Here is an 18163-nt window from a genome sequence, read left to right on the forward strand (position 1 = left end):
CGCACAAACAAGATTACAAACTAATACTAAACAAATAAACATACTAAACAAAAGATATGAGTTACCTCAGGTGCCCCGGCCACATCTAACTGCAGCATTCCCTTCCTATCTCGCTCCTCAAACTGGATGTTCTGCACCTGTGTGAAGTTGGCCAGGTGCGTGGGCTGCACGGATGGAGAAAGAGAGACGTTAGCCAATCAATTTAGTCCTTCACCCGTCAAGCAAAGCATTTGTCACATTATACTACTTACATTCGAGCCTTTGTCCGTCAAATAACTGATCCCCTCCTCAGGGCCGATGGCCAGCTCCACAGCTATCACCCAACTCGACTGTCACACACAAAAATATCCTTACTTACATTAACTTATTTGGCCAACAGGGGGCACTACAGAACAATCATTAAATTACACAGTCACATTATGGTGGGACCTACCACCTGCATGGCAATAGCTGGTGTATTAAATTAATTTTTTTAAGTTAATTGAATAAATTGAACTAGAATAAAGTGCAAACAAACTTACCCCAAGAGCACATTTAAAACACTCCTTGTCAAATCTGTATATGGGCGACAGGATCTCAAAGAAGCCGAGAATACACTGCTCATCATTCAGATTGGCAAACTGTTTAAACGTCTGCTGGATCAATTTTCGCAGCGACTTGGCCTGAAAAAACAAAACACAACATGACACTGTGGCTCTTAATTTAAAGGGACACTCCACTTTGTTTGAAAATATACTCATTTTCCAGCTCTCCTAGAGTTAAACCATTTTGAAATCCATTCAGCCGATCTTAAGGTCTGGGTGTACCACTTTTAGCATAGCTTAGCATAATCCATTGAATCTGATTAGACCATTAGCATCGTGCTAAAAGAATAACCAAAGAGTTTAGATATTTTTCCTATTAAAAACTTGACTCTTCTGTAGTTACATCATGTACATCATGAAAATTAAAAGTTGTGATTTTCTAGGCAGATATGGCTAGGAATTATTATACTCTTATTCTGGTGTAATAATCAAGGACTTTGCTGCCGTAACATGACTGCAGGAGGCGCAATGATATTAAGCAGTGCCCGAATATAGTCCCCAGCTATTGAAAGTTACTAAGGGGACTATTTTCGGCTGCTGCGTAGTAAGGCTTAAAAACTTTTTTTTTAAATTGTTGTCGGTCTAAGTACACGATGTAACTACCAAAGAGTCAAGTTTAAATAGGAAAAATATCAAAACTCTTTAGTTATTTTTTAGCGCGATGCTAATGATCTAATCAGATTCTATGGATTGTGCTAAGTTATGCTAAAAGTGACACAGCCAGACCCGGAGATCAGCTGAATGGTTCCAAAACAGTAAAAATCAAATATTTAACTCTAGGGGAGCTGGAAAATGAAAATATTTTCCAAAAAAGTGGAGTGTCCCTTTAAGAGAGTTTCAAATTTGAGTGACCCGACAGAGAAACAATTAACCAACAGTGTGAGTTTGGTGACTGTAGAGGCAGCAAAGTAGCTACAGTGCAGTTGAAAACAATCAAAATCCTGAAATATTGTTTGATAAAATAACAAACCCTTTAAGAGTACATGAGGCTTATTTCAACAACCAGGAAAGCCGATAGTGTTGTTCAGAGAATCATTTGAGAGAAGTATTCAGTGAGTCATTTCAAGTGGTACAATCCAACACTCAGAGCAAATCTCATCTATTCACTCACTGATTTCCTAAAACCGTCTCTGTTGAATGGTGACAAGTCAGCACATGTTTCTTTCTTAATTAGGAAGCATAATCTAAACTCCAAACATTAAACTGCTTCCTGATAGCTTTCAAACGAATCTTTATCAACGTAAACAAGATGTGTCAAATTATACAAACACAACCAAAGTAATTATTATTCACAGATGATAATTAGGTCATTAAAATCAGGATCCTCTCGTGAAGAGCTTGGAAATATTGGCGCCGCTAAAGGATCTTAATTAAAAACAAAGACGGCCCATAACTCTCTCAGTTTCCTGACACGGCCTTTGGTTTCCATGACAACCAATGAAAAGGAGGGGATTTCGGGCTGCTCTGGGGTAGAATGAATATACAGGGGAAGAGCAATACCGTACGAAAGTAACAAAATCTTCGGCACAAAATAGGGAAATCCCTCTGGAACACACAAGCGCCTGGGATAACAATTTAACTCTTACTCGATTTATGATGTAACGATCTGAAAAGAAGAAATAATTGCTGATCTAGAAGCATTATGAAATAAAATAGCAATCGTCCGCTGTAACTAACAGCAGACATACAGTATTATACAGAAGACAGAGTAGGTAGGTCAGGTGGAAAAGGAAACTTGCTCTCTAGCAAACTGTATGTCATTAGTACAGTTCTTCTCATCGCATCCTCAGAGAGAGAGATAACAGAACTGGGGCATAACATCTCATGGGTCTGAGAGCACAGAGGAAGCCAGCCAGATAATAACTTCGATTTTAACTGAACAATAACATTTCATTGGATACTATAAATCAAGACAAGACCCTCTTCAACCCAAACCTATTATTTATAAAAAATATCTCCACCCTCTTTACACTTGTTGCCAGACTCCAATTAACATTTGTCAGTTCGTTTTGAACCCTGATTTATAGGGTGAAGCAAGAAAAATGTAATAAAGAAGGTATTGCAGGAGCACCAAAAATGTCTCTTTACCTTCACCGAGTCCACTAAACTCTTTGGAAAAAATCTCCGCAGACCAACATCCTTCCTGCATGGAGAAAAAGAAATTAAATGTAGTGTTAAAATAACCTAAAAAAAAATCTAATTCTGCCATCAGTTACCCATTTTGTGTTTTCAAACCCATATGACTTTGTTTTTTTTTCATCACACAAAGCTCTTATATTGCTTTATTACACTGCTCAATGAAATGCTTTATTCTGATTGGCCAGTCGCAATATTTGCAGGTTTGTTATTTCCAGATAACAACCCCTCAAAACTAATAACACACGGTAACCCTGATGCTGCAAATTTGACATTTTTTGACAGGTACAGTTTAATTTTACACCAAAAATAAATACTGTATTTTCCAGACTATAAATCGCTCCTGAGTATAAGTCGCATCAGTCAAAAATGCGTTTTTGAAGAGGAAAAAAACATATATAGGTCGCACTGGACTATACGTCGCGTTTATTTAGAAAATTATTTCACAAAATCAAAGCCGAAGAACAGACATTTAATCTGGAAAGGCAAATTATTCAACTAAACAATAGCAGACAGGCTGAATAGATGTCTGTACATTAAAGTAATATTATCAGTTATTTAAATGATAAACCATAGCATACAGAACATACCTGGGAGGCTGAATAGGCTAAATTAACATGACAAGCCAAATCAAGTTCAAAAAGGTCCCGAGTCATTCCACATCACTGAATCCATTGAATAACATAAATACAGGAGCATATCACTTCGCATAGTTAACTGTAATAACGGACTAACAAAAACAACATGACAGACGATTTTCCGAGGTTTTTTCTTTCTTTCTTTTTTCTCTTTCTGGGTCTCTGTCACTCTCTTTCTAATAACTTCATTAATAACGCAGTAGAATGCTATCAATGGCTCTAGCCTCTATTGCCAGCTTTAAAATGACGTTTTGGAACAAGCATAAAAGCAGTTGGATGAGACGCGGAAAAAAATAGTCCTACTCACAATAGCGATTTAAGTACAAAAACCGGACAAATTGACTCCGGGCCATTGAATTATTTTTCTGATAATTCATCGGCCCGTTGTCAATTATTCCTTACATAATAATAACAACCTACTGCCTATACATTATTTCTTACTTTGAAGATTTGGAATATCGTGTGTACCCCATATGGACTAATTGTATCCTGTACGATTGAGCGTAACCATTTCATTTCATTGAACCGGAAAGGGAAATGTAATCATTTAAGCTCTTTTTTTATCATACAGGTTTGAAAAGACATGAGGGTTAGTACAGGGCAGAAGTCTGATTTAAAGAAATAATATATAAATTGTTAACTAAAACAAAGAATCAGATCTGTGTAATACATGGAGCCAATTGCACCACTGCAGAAGATAAGCAAAGATCAATTAAACTCTACTATAAATAGCTCAGACAGGTTTCAGTGGGCAAAGCAACACAGACTAGATATTCTGACCCAAATACACACAATCTTAGTGTCAAATGGTTTACAGACCTACTCTTTCAGTTTGTAGTGAGAAAGCTTGATTTAATAATTATGTCTAATGTACCCTAACAGTGTCCTAGTAACAAAGCTAGAAGCCATAAAAGCGCTTTCTTCCATTTTAATCCAATTTCTATTCTATGTGACAATTAGCAATTTGAAACTGTACAAACAAACTCAGTCCAAAAATCTAAAATCAATTTGCTGGAATTGCATCTGATTATATTAGAATCAAATACAAGTGATCAAAACATAATCAGCACCTTTTGCAGCAATGACTTACTCTAACAATTCATAATTTGATTTCTTATCCAGGGCATTACCACGCATGTCCCTGAAAAACCTCCTGAAACACAAAGAATAGGAAAAGAATGAGCCTTATAGTCTGAATTTAAAAGTCATGGTAAGATAATAAAGCGTATATATGGATGGTTTTTTTTTTTTGGTACTCATTGTCATGGATCACCAAATGTTGCAGGACATAACAACAATATAATATTTGTCGTGTATTATCGTGACTTGTATAGCTGAAAATCATGGTTTCTATTAATTGTTAATTTTTAGCTACTGTATATAAGACAATTCTTAAAAAATATATTAACATCTTGTCATCCATGATGATGATAAGCACCAAATTTTTTAAATAATTTAAAGATAACTATTTGGAAAAAAAACTTAATAAACTTTGGACACCAAATGTACCTCCAATTATGTAAATCACCCATATATTTGTCACATACCTGATTTCAAGGCAACCCAGTTTAAGTGCTATGTCTTGATCAACTTGGTCAGCAATCTCCATCATATAATCACTTTTCACCTGGAAACAGACATTTAACAATATTACACATCTGGCAACAAAAAAGCAGCAATTGCCAAGTAAAATTTGTAGGGGAAAAAAATTAATTTAATTTCTCCTCTGGAACAGACTGATCTTGCACTTCATGAATAAATTATAGGGCATGATGCCTTCAATTAAAAAAAAAACAGATAACACAGAGCCAATATGCTATTCATGAAGAAATTAATGGTTTATGCTAATAAAAAAGAACAAACAAACAAACTGAAGTTTTGCTGTGTTACTCGAACCGAGATTTTCTTTAGAATCAGTCACAGGAATAATTCCAAAATAATAACTTTTTATGTAATGAAATCACAGATAAACTAATTACCAGACAATTTCCCTGAGTAATAGCAGATTCAGTATCTTTCTCAAGCATTTTAGGGGGCAGGTGCACTTATGTCAGTACCCCCTATATAACTAGGATTTATTTCTCACATGATCAAGAACGTTTGAAAGCTTATAATTATTTTCAACTAGCAACAGTTACAGTGTATTCAAACCACATATATTTTCTATGCCCATGACATTTTTGTTGCTGTATCAGTTAAAAATGTTAACTGGTTTTCCCAACACCTGTGATAAATCATGGATTGCTCTCATGACCTGTTGGACACCTGACAGGGATCAACCAAATAATGCTCTTTGTGGGGTAAAAAGCATGTTATGTTTCTGCTGACTGTCAGGTTAAACCATCCATCACCTGATGATAAAAGTAGTTGAGCGTTGGCTGGTCCTCTGTAAACTGCTTTAAAAATCCTTTAGGCAAGTATCGAATCCGTAACTCATATCTAAAAAGAAAAGAGGGAGGAAGACATTATGTAAAAACATAAAACACGCATTGGGTCGATCTAATGTGCTTGCGGATTTTCTCTAAAAAGACCCTAAGTGTTGATCAGTGATTGGCCGTTGTCACATGTCCTGACCAATCAGGAATAAAGCCCTCAGATGTGATGCATTTATTGTGTGCAGAAACACTGGTTTTGAATGTAGAACAATAACAATTTTTCAAAAGATTGCTGATCTTTCTTATTTAACCGAAGGTGCCAGAGAGATACGCTCTTGTAAAGTCTGCCAAACAACACAATTACAATTCCATCAGCGCCTGCTCTCAACAGCTGCATATGTCGGGGAGGTAAAATTACGCCCTGTTCTTATGCATCTGGCTCACTGTCTGTTTGCAATTACTCCAAATTAGTTTTACACATCTCTCGATCTGAGCATGAGCCAGAGTGCTGTAGCACCTGCCTGTCACATCTAAATCGTCTGGGGACAATGTACAATACCTGGCATTTGCTGCCTTCGTAATCTGACAAAGACATAAATGACATTAATGCAACCTGTTCTTTAAAACATAGAGCAAAACAACAGCGGAAATAAACTGAGCAGAGAATGGCATCACATGCTTTGTGTGGGTCAGAGCTCTTTTGCATTGGAAATTTGTGGACATTTGGATTTGGTAGGACATCAAGATTTTCTATTAGGCACAAAAAATATCGATTCGCCTATTAAAGGGGTCATGACATAAGGAATCTAATTTGCCTTGATCTGTTGACATATAGCACGTCTTGGTAACATTAATCCATACGGCCAGTTTTAAAGCTTGAAGCACCTTTCTTTTTGAATGCTTATATCTTCTGTATGCAAATTGTGTCAGCATTTTGGACCACACCAGTTTACCGTATTTTCCAGGCTATAAGCCGCACTGGAGTATAAGCCGCATCATTCAAAAATGCGTCATTAACGAAATAAAATATATAAGTCACAGTGGACTATACGTCGCGTTTATTTAGAAAATTATTTTACAAAACCCAAGCCGAAGAACAGACGTTTAATCTGGAAAGGCAAGTTATTCAACTAAGCAATAGCAGACAGAACAGCAGGCTGAATAGATGTACGTTAAAGTAATATTATTAGTTATTTAAACGATAAACCATAGCATACAGAACTTACCTGGAAGGTTGAATAGGCTAAATTAACCGAACAAGCCAACTAGCGTGAAGTTCGCATACTCGTCATTCCACATTACTGAATCCATTGAATTACATAAATACAGGAGCAGCATATAGTGGACTCTCGCTATATTTTAAGCCTATCTTATTTATACTGAAATGAAAAGGTTCAATTTTGATTTCATGGGGACTTTAAAAGGGGAGGCACGCAAATCAGACTGTTTTAAGGTCACGTTCTTCCTCATCCCATTTTTCCAACTTTAGTTAGTTTGTAATGTTGCTGTTACAGCATAAATAATACCTGCACAAAGCTCAAAGTTCACTGCCAGGTGATATATTTTGTTTAACAGAATTCCTCTTTTAAAGCTGCCTACAGCAAACGACCGGTTTGGGCTTCAGCCCTCTACTACCCGGTTAAATGACGTCAATATAAGAGTTTTTGACTAAACTCCGCCCACAGGAATACGTCAGCCGCCAACCTAGCTCAAACGGCTCTGCTAAGCTAAGCAGCTGTCGAATCACAACACACTAAACAAACTACACAATCAGAACTCGTTACGTATTTCTGAAGGAGGGACTTTATAGAGCAAGAAAGACATCAGGCCATTTTAAGGACAGTGAAAACAGCGCTATAGAGATAAGTAAATTGCTTGAAAAATATTGCTTTTTAACACATGAAACGTGAACACGTTATATTGACACTGTAAACACAATCAAAGCTTCAAAAACACAGAAAGAATGGGACCTTTAAATTTAATGATTGGCATAAATTACTGAAATTTGTGTTTTTCAGCTAAAAGTTATATTATACACCTCAGGGAACATAATAAAATAATAAAAATTCCAGATTCCCATCAAAACCACACAATGCTATTGTTAAAACATACCGTGTTTGGACTTCTGCATTAGATCAGTTTATCAGTTTATTTGGCTATGCTGAAAAATAATACTATTACATTCAGGAAACAAGATCACTGACAATGAAAAACACAAGCTACCCTGTGGTCCCATTTTATTGGATCCTCTTCTATTTCAACAGAGGAATGTAACCTGCTGATCTCTGTTTGCAGAGGGTAATTTTTTGCTTTATAGCAAATGCTGCGTGTTATCGGAGCTCTGTTTCTCGTTATAAAGACATGCTGGAGGGTAAACAAGCCGAGCTCATCCTTTGAACAGCGGACTTCCCCGCAAACGCATAGAAAGCCCATTCATTCCTAATGAAGGAAATGGATGGAGAGGACAGCTTTGGGCTGTATGAATGAAATATAAACAATATGCAATTGAGTGGCATCGCTTTAGTCGGCTTCATTAAGTAAAACTGGAAGCTACATTCATCCCAAAGCTCCAGCCAATGGGCTGACCGCATTGCAGATTTCTCTACCTTCATCTTTCTGCTCAGCACATTATTTATTCATGAGCCATTATATCGCCCCTTTACCCCCTAAAAACAAATGGTAGAACAATGTGCACTATCATCCCAATAAAACAGGCATGACCGCTTGTTTATGTTGTTACTGCTGAAACCTTCTATACTGCGCTAACCGCCATCATTATATTCAATAGACCTCAAAGCGAAAGTGCTGGAGTCCCTGAATGGTTAAATATACCTGCCAGTATTTCACATAGTGTAGTTGATAGCACATGGGTAGAGCGAACATGTAAGTAACTAATACACTGGTTTTGTGTTGACTTTGTCAGGGTTCCCACACCTAAGTTAACTTCAAGGACCTTTCAAGGACTTTCCAGATCCAATACCCTCAAATTCAAGGACTAAATGTAGGGAGACATTTCAAGTGAGAGCAAGGATACATCGAGTTACCTTTTAAGATACATTGTAACAGTTCCCTTTCAAGGGAACTTGCGCTGCGTCACTGCGGTGACACTTTGGGGACGCCTCCAGGGCGTCTGAATGTGTATATCAAATTCAACCAATGATGAGGCTTAATGACAAAGACAGGGTGACGCGGGAGCTAGAAAGTATATCGTTATCTGATTCTGAAATAACGCCAAAGACGACGTTACAGGGACGCAGGAAGCATGGCAAGGGAGACGCAGCGTCTCGTTCCCTTCTCAGGGAACAACAGTTACATACGTAACCCAAGACATTTTCATGTGTCAAACACAACTATGCAAAAAAACATTTTGGTATGAATCAACATTCGCATACAAAAGATATAAGCATTTAAAGCAAACAGTTTAGAACTTGTGATACTTTAATGATATTATCCTACACTACACAGTGAATAATATGTATTTTTCCCAGAAAACTGCATAAAATACATTTAAGCACTTTCAATGACCTGTATCTATGTATGTATATTTTCAACAACTTCCCAAGGCCTTGAATTATTTCCCCCAGATTCACAAACTTTCAAGGATTTCAAGGACCCGTGGGAACCCTGCTTCCTGTAAGATGTGTTGGATTGGTCAGAAAGTCCACCAGAGCAATTTTGGATAGCAGCACAGAGCAACCGTGCTTAAGCTTTTTGGGGAAATCAACCTACAAATGGCTTAATTCAAGCATTTTCTGTATATCAAGAAGAGAACGTATTTTCAATATTAAAAGACGATACACAAGAACTGACAAAACATATAATAGCAATGCTTGTGTGGTCATGACATCAGCATTAAAGTAATTAACTCACCTCCACTCATCCTGGGGATGACAGTGTTCGTACCTCTCCCTCACGTGAGACACGCCCATATCAGGGTGGAGCCAATGAATTTCACCTGTCCTCAGATGACTCAGACGCAGACCAAAGCAGGACACACACCTCACTTTATGGATGTCTAAGATCTTCTGTATAATGCCCTGAAACACAGAAAAAAGATATACATGAAAGTAATTCTATTACTTTTACTATCAGCCCATGCTGATGCACTCTCTGAAATATCCAAAGCAGCACACATCTGAACTAAGAAGATGCTGAAGAAGATCAGTAGAATCTCTCATTGATTAAAGTGTCATGCGGTGGGTCAATATGTTGAATGGAAGAGAGAGCTGGGCAAGAAAAAAGAGACAAGAGTGCAGGGCATTCAAGACTCGGCTGAAACATCATACACAATGTCTAACAGGATAAAAACATGTTATTTAATTCATTATGCGAATTGCAAAATGCATTAGTGCAGATCTGATATGATAGGTTACATTAGTGTTTGATGAATAACGATAGCTGATATCTCTCAAGTGCACTTACAGACATTAAATATTAACATACAGCATACGCAACTTATTAAAGAGGCAAAACCCAGATTAATTACAAGCTTTTATCACACTTAACCCCAAAACAGAATTTAATCTATTAAATTAGTAGTGGTTCAGTATAGGTGCACTGAATACAGCAGGTCTTTAGATATTTTGATGAGGTTTCGCCCTAGAAAATTATGAAGTGTAAACCTGCAAGAAACAGCAAAAAACTGGGTAACAGCAGCCGTGCAGGCGATAAAAGCAGGACAATGCACTTTGAAGTCTCACAGCTACTCTCCTTCAAAAACCAACCTCATTAAATAATTTAGAGTAGTAAGCCATTGTCTGAGGGGTTTTACCACGAGCACTCGGGTCTACACCGCGCCAAGCTGCATTCTGAACAACTCTGCACAGCCTGGAGCTCAAGAGGAATTTTTAACCCAAATGCTAGGTTGTTTCAAACCATAGTTGGGAATCAACAACGCAGAATAGGGTTTTTTCGATGGGCAATCATCCGATCTCTCTGATGAAGCCAATACGGAAGTCATTTAAACTGCAATTCATCGACTGCCCGCTAGTGGCTGGCTCCAAAAGCGAGTCAATACCCATAGACCTCCATGTTAAAATGGCAAACTTTACAGCAGGAAATAATATGTTTACAACCTGGTAAGAAAATTGTTTTTGGTCTATATAGCTAATAACTGTGAAGGGGGTGGATTTTTTTGTAACTCATCCTTTTAAATGATATTATACAACAGTTCTTTCTGGTTCTCGAATCTGATTGGCTAAGAGGCGTGCAATATTCTACTGATAATGGCACTGTAACTGCTTCACCTTTCTTATCATTCCGCCACCTAGTGAATGGAGGTCCTCTAAACAGGCTCATCTCTGAATGGAAACACTGCAGACACACACAACCGCGCTGTTTTGAATCACTCTCTGTGTGTCTCATTAGTTCACTAGCTCATAAATCAGTCTGTGAATCCCCAATCGGAAGTTATTATTCCGTCAAAGATCAGCGCTCTTTGATGTCACGTTAAAGTTAATGGGAGTAATGTCTTGTCACATGGTGTGGATGATTAACACTTGGAAAGAGGAATGTAAACTATTTTTTTCTGGAGCAATATTCTCAGAACGCAAAAACACCGTGGAAGTGCAGGTAAGCACCGCAGCTTTTAAATGTGGACATTGATCATTTATTTAATCGCGACGTGACTATTAAAACATGTTATGAGATATCGCCACTGGTATATTTATAAGCAGCATGCAAAAACATCTCTCTGACACTTATAAAAAACAGTTTTATATAGTACTGACAAGAACGAAGTCTAATAATAACCGAGTGCTCGTATCGCGTTAAGATGAAATGGGAAACCAATAGTAACATTAAACAAGTATAGTTTTATTAACTTTCACCTCGCGCCAAAACAATAACAACACAAAAGACACTAAATATGAATAAGAAAACAAGTAATAGTTTTATCATGACACCAAATACTGGTGATTTGATCTAATTTTTGATCATCAGGCCAACATGAGAGCAAGGGAATCCCTGTCAGAGATGTAGCCCAGAGAGGGCGGTGGTCAGCGGGGCGAGTGAACACTGAAGTCCGCTCATGCTTTGGTTCTCATACGTACCGTATCTCACTAAGCAAACGTTCAAACAGGCGCTATCTTTACTAATCGACTGTACATTTAAATACAATACATATATATTCTCGACTGAACTAATCTTAAAACTACACTTTGTGACCAAGAAATTGTAATATTTAAAAATGGCGAATCCGTCCATTGAGTTAATATGAGATTCAAAGCAGCCGAAAGTGTTACCTGTCATTCTGGCCGCCCTCAAATCCGTGGCGGAAGAAGTAGTTCTCAAACAAAGAGGCTTTTAAAATTACTCCGTTGTTGTTTTCTAGTTTTCGTTTTTCAAACGTGTGCCGTCGAACTGTTGTATAAAAGCAATATCGCTCTCGGAGTCGTGTGATATAGCTCTATATCATCACGGCTGTGATTGCCTACGGCCTCGTGCCTCTGGCCTAATCACAGCCGTGATGATATAGAGCTATATCACACTCCTACTCGAGCGATATTGCTTAATTAAGCCTTAAAGTTCTGCATAATTAAGGGCGTGGCCACTTGTGTGACGGTTGAACAGCCACTGCTGTTACTAGAGTCGAACTAGGCGGGCGTGGTTTCAGCAACAAGTTACCTCAGCTCAAGCGTGCTGCACAAGCCCTGAAAAGTAAAGCCAAAACGTCTTGATTGACCCCTAGTGAGTGGTCCCAGTATAAGTCATAAACCCCACCTCCCCATGTTATTCAATGGAACTTGGGACCAACTAAACAATTTAATTACACTTCAATTATCTTTTTTCTGAAGCTGGTTTCTGTCATTTACTGTAGTTTTTATCACGCTGATGTAAATTCAAGTGTTTGCTTTTAAAATAAGTTTGTTTTTAGTTAGTTATTTAATGCTATAAAAACAGTGGTGTCACGTCATGATTGACAGCTGTGATATGCGCTTTACTTCCTGCTCACTACTGCACAGGACTGGTCCCGAAATTGCTACTGCGCAGACTCAAGACCGAAGATGTCAGCGCCGTGTCGGGACACTGACAGCTTCATTTTTTACCAATGGAAGAGCGCGAACGGGCGTCGTCCATCTTTTTTTACAGTCTATGCCTCAGCTTCACCCATGTCCCGCCTTTTTACCCATTTTCAGATATCTGCGAGTGATGTGCGGTGACATGCGACCAAGATGCCAACGGCAGTCAATGCCTACTTTAAGCTTCAAAAACGATCTTCAGAAACCTATGGGTGACGTCACGGACACTACGTCCATCTTTTTTTTTACGGTCTATGGATTATTTATAACCCAACAGCTAGTTTTGCATATATTTGACACAAATGTGGGTTGAAACAACCATGAATGGTAAATATTATTATTAACCTTATTAATACAGTTACATTTATTTGCTATTTAAATAATAATATTTTTTTAAATGATATAATTTTTTTTAAAACATTCCTTAAGCTGTCATAGCTTACACCCAGGTGACCCAACAGATCTGTACACTTACCCTGACATCGGTCGAGTCCCCGTGTCTGATGTTGCTGGCCCAAGTGCAGGGTTCACTGCTGCTCTCGAAGTAGTGGAAGACCTTTAGCACGCGCTCCGGAGCACCCGCCGTTCGCTCCATCCCTGCGCTGAAGCGAGGCTTCACCCCCTGGTTCAGGGCATGTGGCAGATTGGGGTCCAGGTAAGCCGCTGCCATGGCTTTGGTGGGTGCTAACTGTCTGTCATATTCTGCAGAGAAGACACAGAAAGATAATGTTAACAGATGGCCAGAAAATAATATTTTGGTTGATACAGATTTAAATAAACTACTGGCTGATTCCGATATTTGTCACTTGCTCACTTATTTGAACTTTTGTTAGTAAATTAGATCACAGTTTTGATAAGGTTTTAAATGAGCAAAGTGTAAAAGCACATGCATTAAGATATACAGTACTAGCTAGGTTATAGATCTAAGTTTCATCAGACGCCAGCACGCTGTCACAGTTATGCACCGGAACGTATGTAAACTTCTGGTCTGTATGCATTTATCAGTCTGGCTAGTGGCTAAACTGATCTCTGATACAAATACTTTGACGAAAATAAAATGTTTGGGTTTGCTAAAGAGGAGGGGAGACGACAAACATGGATTACAACTGTGTGAAGGGGTTTGGCACCCAGGCAAGAATTCAAGGACTAGTAGCTATCAATCAATCAATACATTTTACACAGTAACGTTAGCTCAGTGTAATAGTTGATAAGCGTTAGATATGATATATGAACGAAGGTCACTTGTCATTTATTTCCCTTGTTGTCTGAAATAAACTACTGAATAAGGACTCTGTTGTTATTGATTCTCTGTGGAAGTCTACCCGGAAGTTGCGTTTAGTTCACAAAGCTGTTTGTTTATGTTGCTGCTGAAACCGTCAATAGCTGCACCATTATATCATTTTCACTAGATATGCATCAATATGAAATGTTTCCGCAGATACCGATAGCCGATTATCCAGACTGATATCTGCCAAACCAATAGTTTTGTGGTGTAAAGATTACATTTTCTGATCGTTATTCACTTATATAATGAACATTAATACTAAACATTAAACTAATGATGTTTCTTTACATTTTCCATACACCGAGCTCAAATTCATTGCATTTTTCTGTTCTCTTTTGATTAACAGGATACATTGGCCATGACCAGGGCCAGACCAAATCCGCGGACTTTTTTTGCTTTTCTCTGGAAATTGTTTGGAAAATTCCGCGGAATGATTTTAAATGTTTTTAGAAGATAGAAGAGAATTTAAGCTATAAATATTAAAAAATTGCATCTAAAATAATTACTTTTTAAAGGCTTACAATGAAAATGAATACACCAAAACAATGAGTTCTCTGAATTAAACATGAACCAGATAATGTGCATGTCAAGATAGAATTATAGTTTGTATATAAAATGACATATATTATTGTTTATAGTGTTATATATATTATAGCAGAAAAATATATAAATTATTGGGTGACATATCGGTAAAGAAGATTTATAATAGAGATTTTATTTACTTATTTTAGCCGGAGAAAAACATTGGATTATGCAACAGACTCTGTTTGTCAGCCTTTTTAACTCTTTCCCCACCACGTTAACTCATCAATTAAAGAATACATTTCACTTTTTAACAATGGAAAATAAATCTTTGGTGTCCCCAGAGTACATATGTGAAGTTTTATCTTAAAATACCATATAGATAATTTATTACACCATAATAAAATTGCCACTTTGTAGGTGTGAGCAAAAATGTGCTGTTTTTGGGTGTGTCCTTTTAAATGCAACTGAGCTCTCTGCACTAAATGACAGTGCCGTGGTTGGATAGTGCAGAATCACAAGGGAAGCCACATTTTAATGACCAATTTTTTCACATGCTTTTAAAGAAAGGTTTACCAAAACTAAGAGAAATGCTTCCCTGCCAATGCACGTTTTTCCGGCAATCCATATTTCAGCTATAATCCACCAGGTGGCGCTCTTACCCAACATATAAAACCAGAAAGTATTCCCTTAGGGCAAACAGTTCAAACTCTGTGTATGTTTTGAGAATCGCTCTGAATCTGATCTTTCTCAAAAGTCTTTCACAAAAATTGAATTATCGCAGCTTTTTGCTCAAAATGTTGTATTTTTAAAGAAATCTACCCATATTTGAGAGGTGATAAAAAGAGAACAAATAAAGATAAGATGAAACAGGTTTTTTGTTTGAAAACAGCGGGTCTGTTCTTTCATTTGATATATTGTATGTAGTGCTGCACAATTAATCGCATCGCAATCGCGATGTCAGCCTGTGCGATTATATGACGGCAAAATGTTGCAATTATATTAAATAAATAAATGTGTGGACTTGTTAACACAAACTTTCTGATAACAGTTTGATGATTTTCCTTGCTGTTTAAAAAAAGAAAGAAAGACGAACAAAAAAGGCAGTGCACGTGTGGCGTGCGTCGTCACTTGTGTGTGCGCAGCGCGGAAGTACCAGAGTGAAGATGGATGCAGAGGAGATTGACAGTGATCTGGGAGCTAAAAAAAAAAAACCTCTACGTCTGTTGTATGGCAGTATTTGGGATTTAGGATTACTGACACTGAGCAGTTGCTACATCACGTGGCAATACGAAAACATTTCTAGTTTTACAAATACACATTTTAGCATTATCACTAAACTGTGTGTGGATTTTCCTTAAAACCCATCAAGTTGACTCATGATACCATTTATTATAATCGCAACCGCACATTGCAATATTAGCATCAATAACCGCAGTGGGAAAAATTACCCAAATCGTGCCGCCCTAATTGTATGTTTATATATTGAAAGAAGAACATTTTCTGAAAGGCCTTAAACTTTTGTGAATATCATAAAAAATGTTTGCGGTAGCTGGCAATTTTATTTTTAAACGCTGGTGGGGAAAGAGTGAACAATTTCTGATAGTCTTAAATTGATCAAAAATCAGCCTATAAATAGGGGCAGTTACAAAAAAAAACAAATCTGGCACACATTTCTACAGTTGCTGTGCAATGTATGCTATTTATTTTGTCTTCAAGTGATAATAGTAAACAGTTTCCTGCATTAGTGAAGATTCTCATTGAGAATCTCTAAAATCAATACAGCAGTCAAAATCCCATTCGGGTTTCAACAGCCAGACATTAATCAGGACAAAACCTTCATTTCTATTTCAGGATGCGCAGATAAATCAAAACAAAGACAAGACAATGAAAGTGCTCAGTCAAGTTGGTTCAAACATGTCACCAGAACTCAAGCAAGGCAATCCCAAAATCCCAAGGCTTTAGATCTACACTGATGAAGAAGAAATAGTGACAGTCTTCTCTTGTATAGCATTATTAGCTCAATATTTAACTGTCAAAGCACAATCTGCAGCAGGATGTTGTGGGTCTAACATGAGGTTGGATCTTAGGGGAAATAAAGGAAGAGGTCCAGACAGGGACACTTCAGATGGACAGATGTCTCCTGCGCACATGCCAGACGAGTGGCCTTGAGGACTTTATGATAATGTGAGATATTCTGCATCAAGTGCTATGATTCACTATGGCACACTGTGGCATTCCAGAGCTGCAAGGTCAACACAACAATGCCTAATTGTTCCAGGTCAAGCAGATCACCCCAAAACATTCCCACAATTCCTTAAATGCATTTGTCTGCTTCATTACAATGGCTAGATAAAGAACAGTGAGGTACAGTTGTAGCAATGAGCTTATATGCACAAAATTGTTGCCGTTGCGTTTACAATCCCACTACACCGTTTTGATGACACTAACTGCAATAAAACTTACATTTATAGATGATATGAACATAGTAATCAAGATTATGGTCACTAACAATAAACTCAGTATAAAGGTACCGCCGGGTGCACAAGAGTATAACTTTGATTTATTTTTTATAGTTTAAGTTTCTAGCTCTTGTTTAAACTCCCTACCTTTTCTGAAGAAGGGCCAGCAGATACAAGCCAGCTCGGATGTCAGTAGTGCAGGGCCCAAAAAACCCTTAAAAAACACAAACACTGGGCAGCCAACAGCAGTTAAGTCCAAAGCACACATTCACCCGAGTCCAAAGGACGCCAACGAAATATATCAAATCTGCACCTTCATTACTGTCAGACCTTTGGTGTGCATTTCAGAAATAAAACTCTGCACACATATTCAAAAAGACACAATACATTCACGTAGCCTCCTTTGCGTGACATCACATCCTGCATCATAATCCTGACCCGACTGGCCGAGGTTTCATGTGGCTATGGTGATCCAGTTCCTGTCTGATTGTCCTAAGGAGCACAGGACACTTCCTGAGAAAACCTCCCAGAGCAAAAGACCTGGAAACAACGGCCCTAAAATCACAACACTAATCTCATACTAGCTAAAGAACTAGCACGCAAACTGGCTCACACACACAAGTAAACACACGTGGTTAAACAGGACCTTGGCCAGGAGGAGGAGCTTACACACATATCTGTCAGATGAAGCAAGACCTCAGAATTTACAAAACAAATTTAGAGGGAGTTTCCACACTCTGTAACCTTTTGATTCATAACAACAATTATACAAAAAGTTTGAAAAAGACAGATCACACCAATGGTTTACCTGGGAGTACAGCAGTCAGATCATAAAACAGTTTATATATGCATTGGTTGTTATGAGATTACAGCAGACTGGAGAAATGTCAAAGTTACTTTACCGTAAACACAAGAAAGGCTGTTTTAAGTCAAAATCTGGTGTCAAAACTGCATCAATAAATTCAGCTAATTTGGTTTATTAAAATGAAGCCGATTCTAACCCCGGATAAGAGATTTAAACTACAATCAATATATATATTTATGAATATCAACTAAACACTAGGGCAGTGGTTCTCAAACTTTTCCAGCGTGCGGCCCCCCTCGTGTAAAGGGCATGCCTTCGCGGCCCCCACAAAAAAAAT

General features: G+C 37.8%; 1 protein-coding gene across 17 annotated transcripts in view; it reads right to left on the reverse strand.

Moving 5' to 3' along the window:
* Positions 1-18163, reverse strand: part of ptk2ab (protein tyrosine kinase 2ab) — an 82648-nt gene that overhangs the window by 42864 nt on the left and 21621 nt on the right. For 5 of the 17 annotated variants that reach the window (XM_055210326.2, XM_055210323.2, XM_055210325.2 and 2 more), the window contains exons 1-10: positions 17169-17633; positions 13228-13454; positions 9604-9770; positions 5710-5797; positions 4906-4985; positions 4449-4511; positions 2673-2727; positions 522-662; positions 252-329; positions 66-164 (exon numbers count right to left, since the gene is read on the reverse strand). In XM_055210326.2, coding sequence (XP_055066301.2) covers positions 66-164; positions 252-329; positions 522-662; positions 2673-2727; positions 4449-4511; positions 4906-4985; positions 5710-5797; positions 9604-9770; positions 13228-13454; positions 17169-17289 — 1119 coding nt within the window. In that variant the 5' untranslated portion in view covers positions 17290-17633. Of the gene's footprint in view, positions 1-65; positions 165-251; positions 330-521; positions 663-2672; positions 2728-4448; positions 4512-4905; positions 4986-5709; positions 5798-9599; positions 9771-13227; positions 13455-17168; positions 17646-18163 lie in introns of those variants that run through there. The other 12 variants (XM_073872221.1, XM_073872220.1, XM_073872219.1 and 9 more) reach the window with 4 other exon arrangements.

The sequence above is a fragment of the Misgurnus anguillicaudatus genome, chromosome 10 (assembly GCF_027580225.2).
Source record: "Misgurnus anguillicaudatus chromosome 10, ASM2758022v2, whole genome shotgun sequence".
NCBI lineage: Eukaryota > Metazoa > Chordata > Actinopteri > Cypriniformes > Cobitidae > Misgurnus > Misgurnus anguillicaudatus.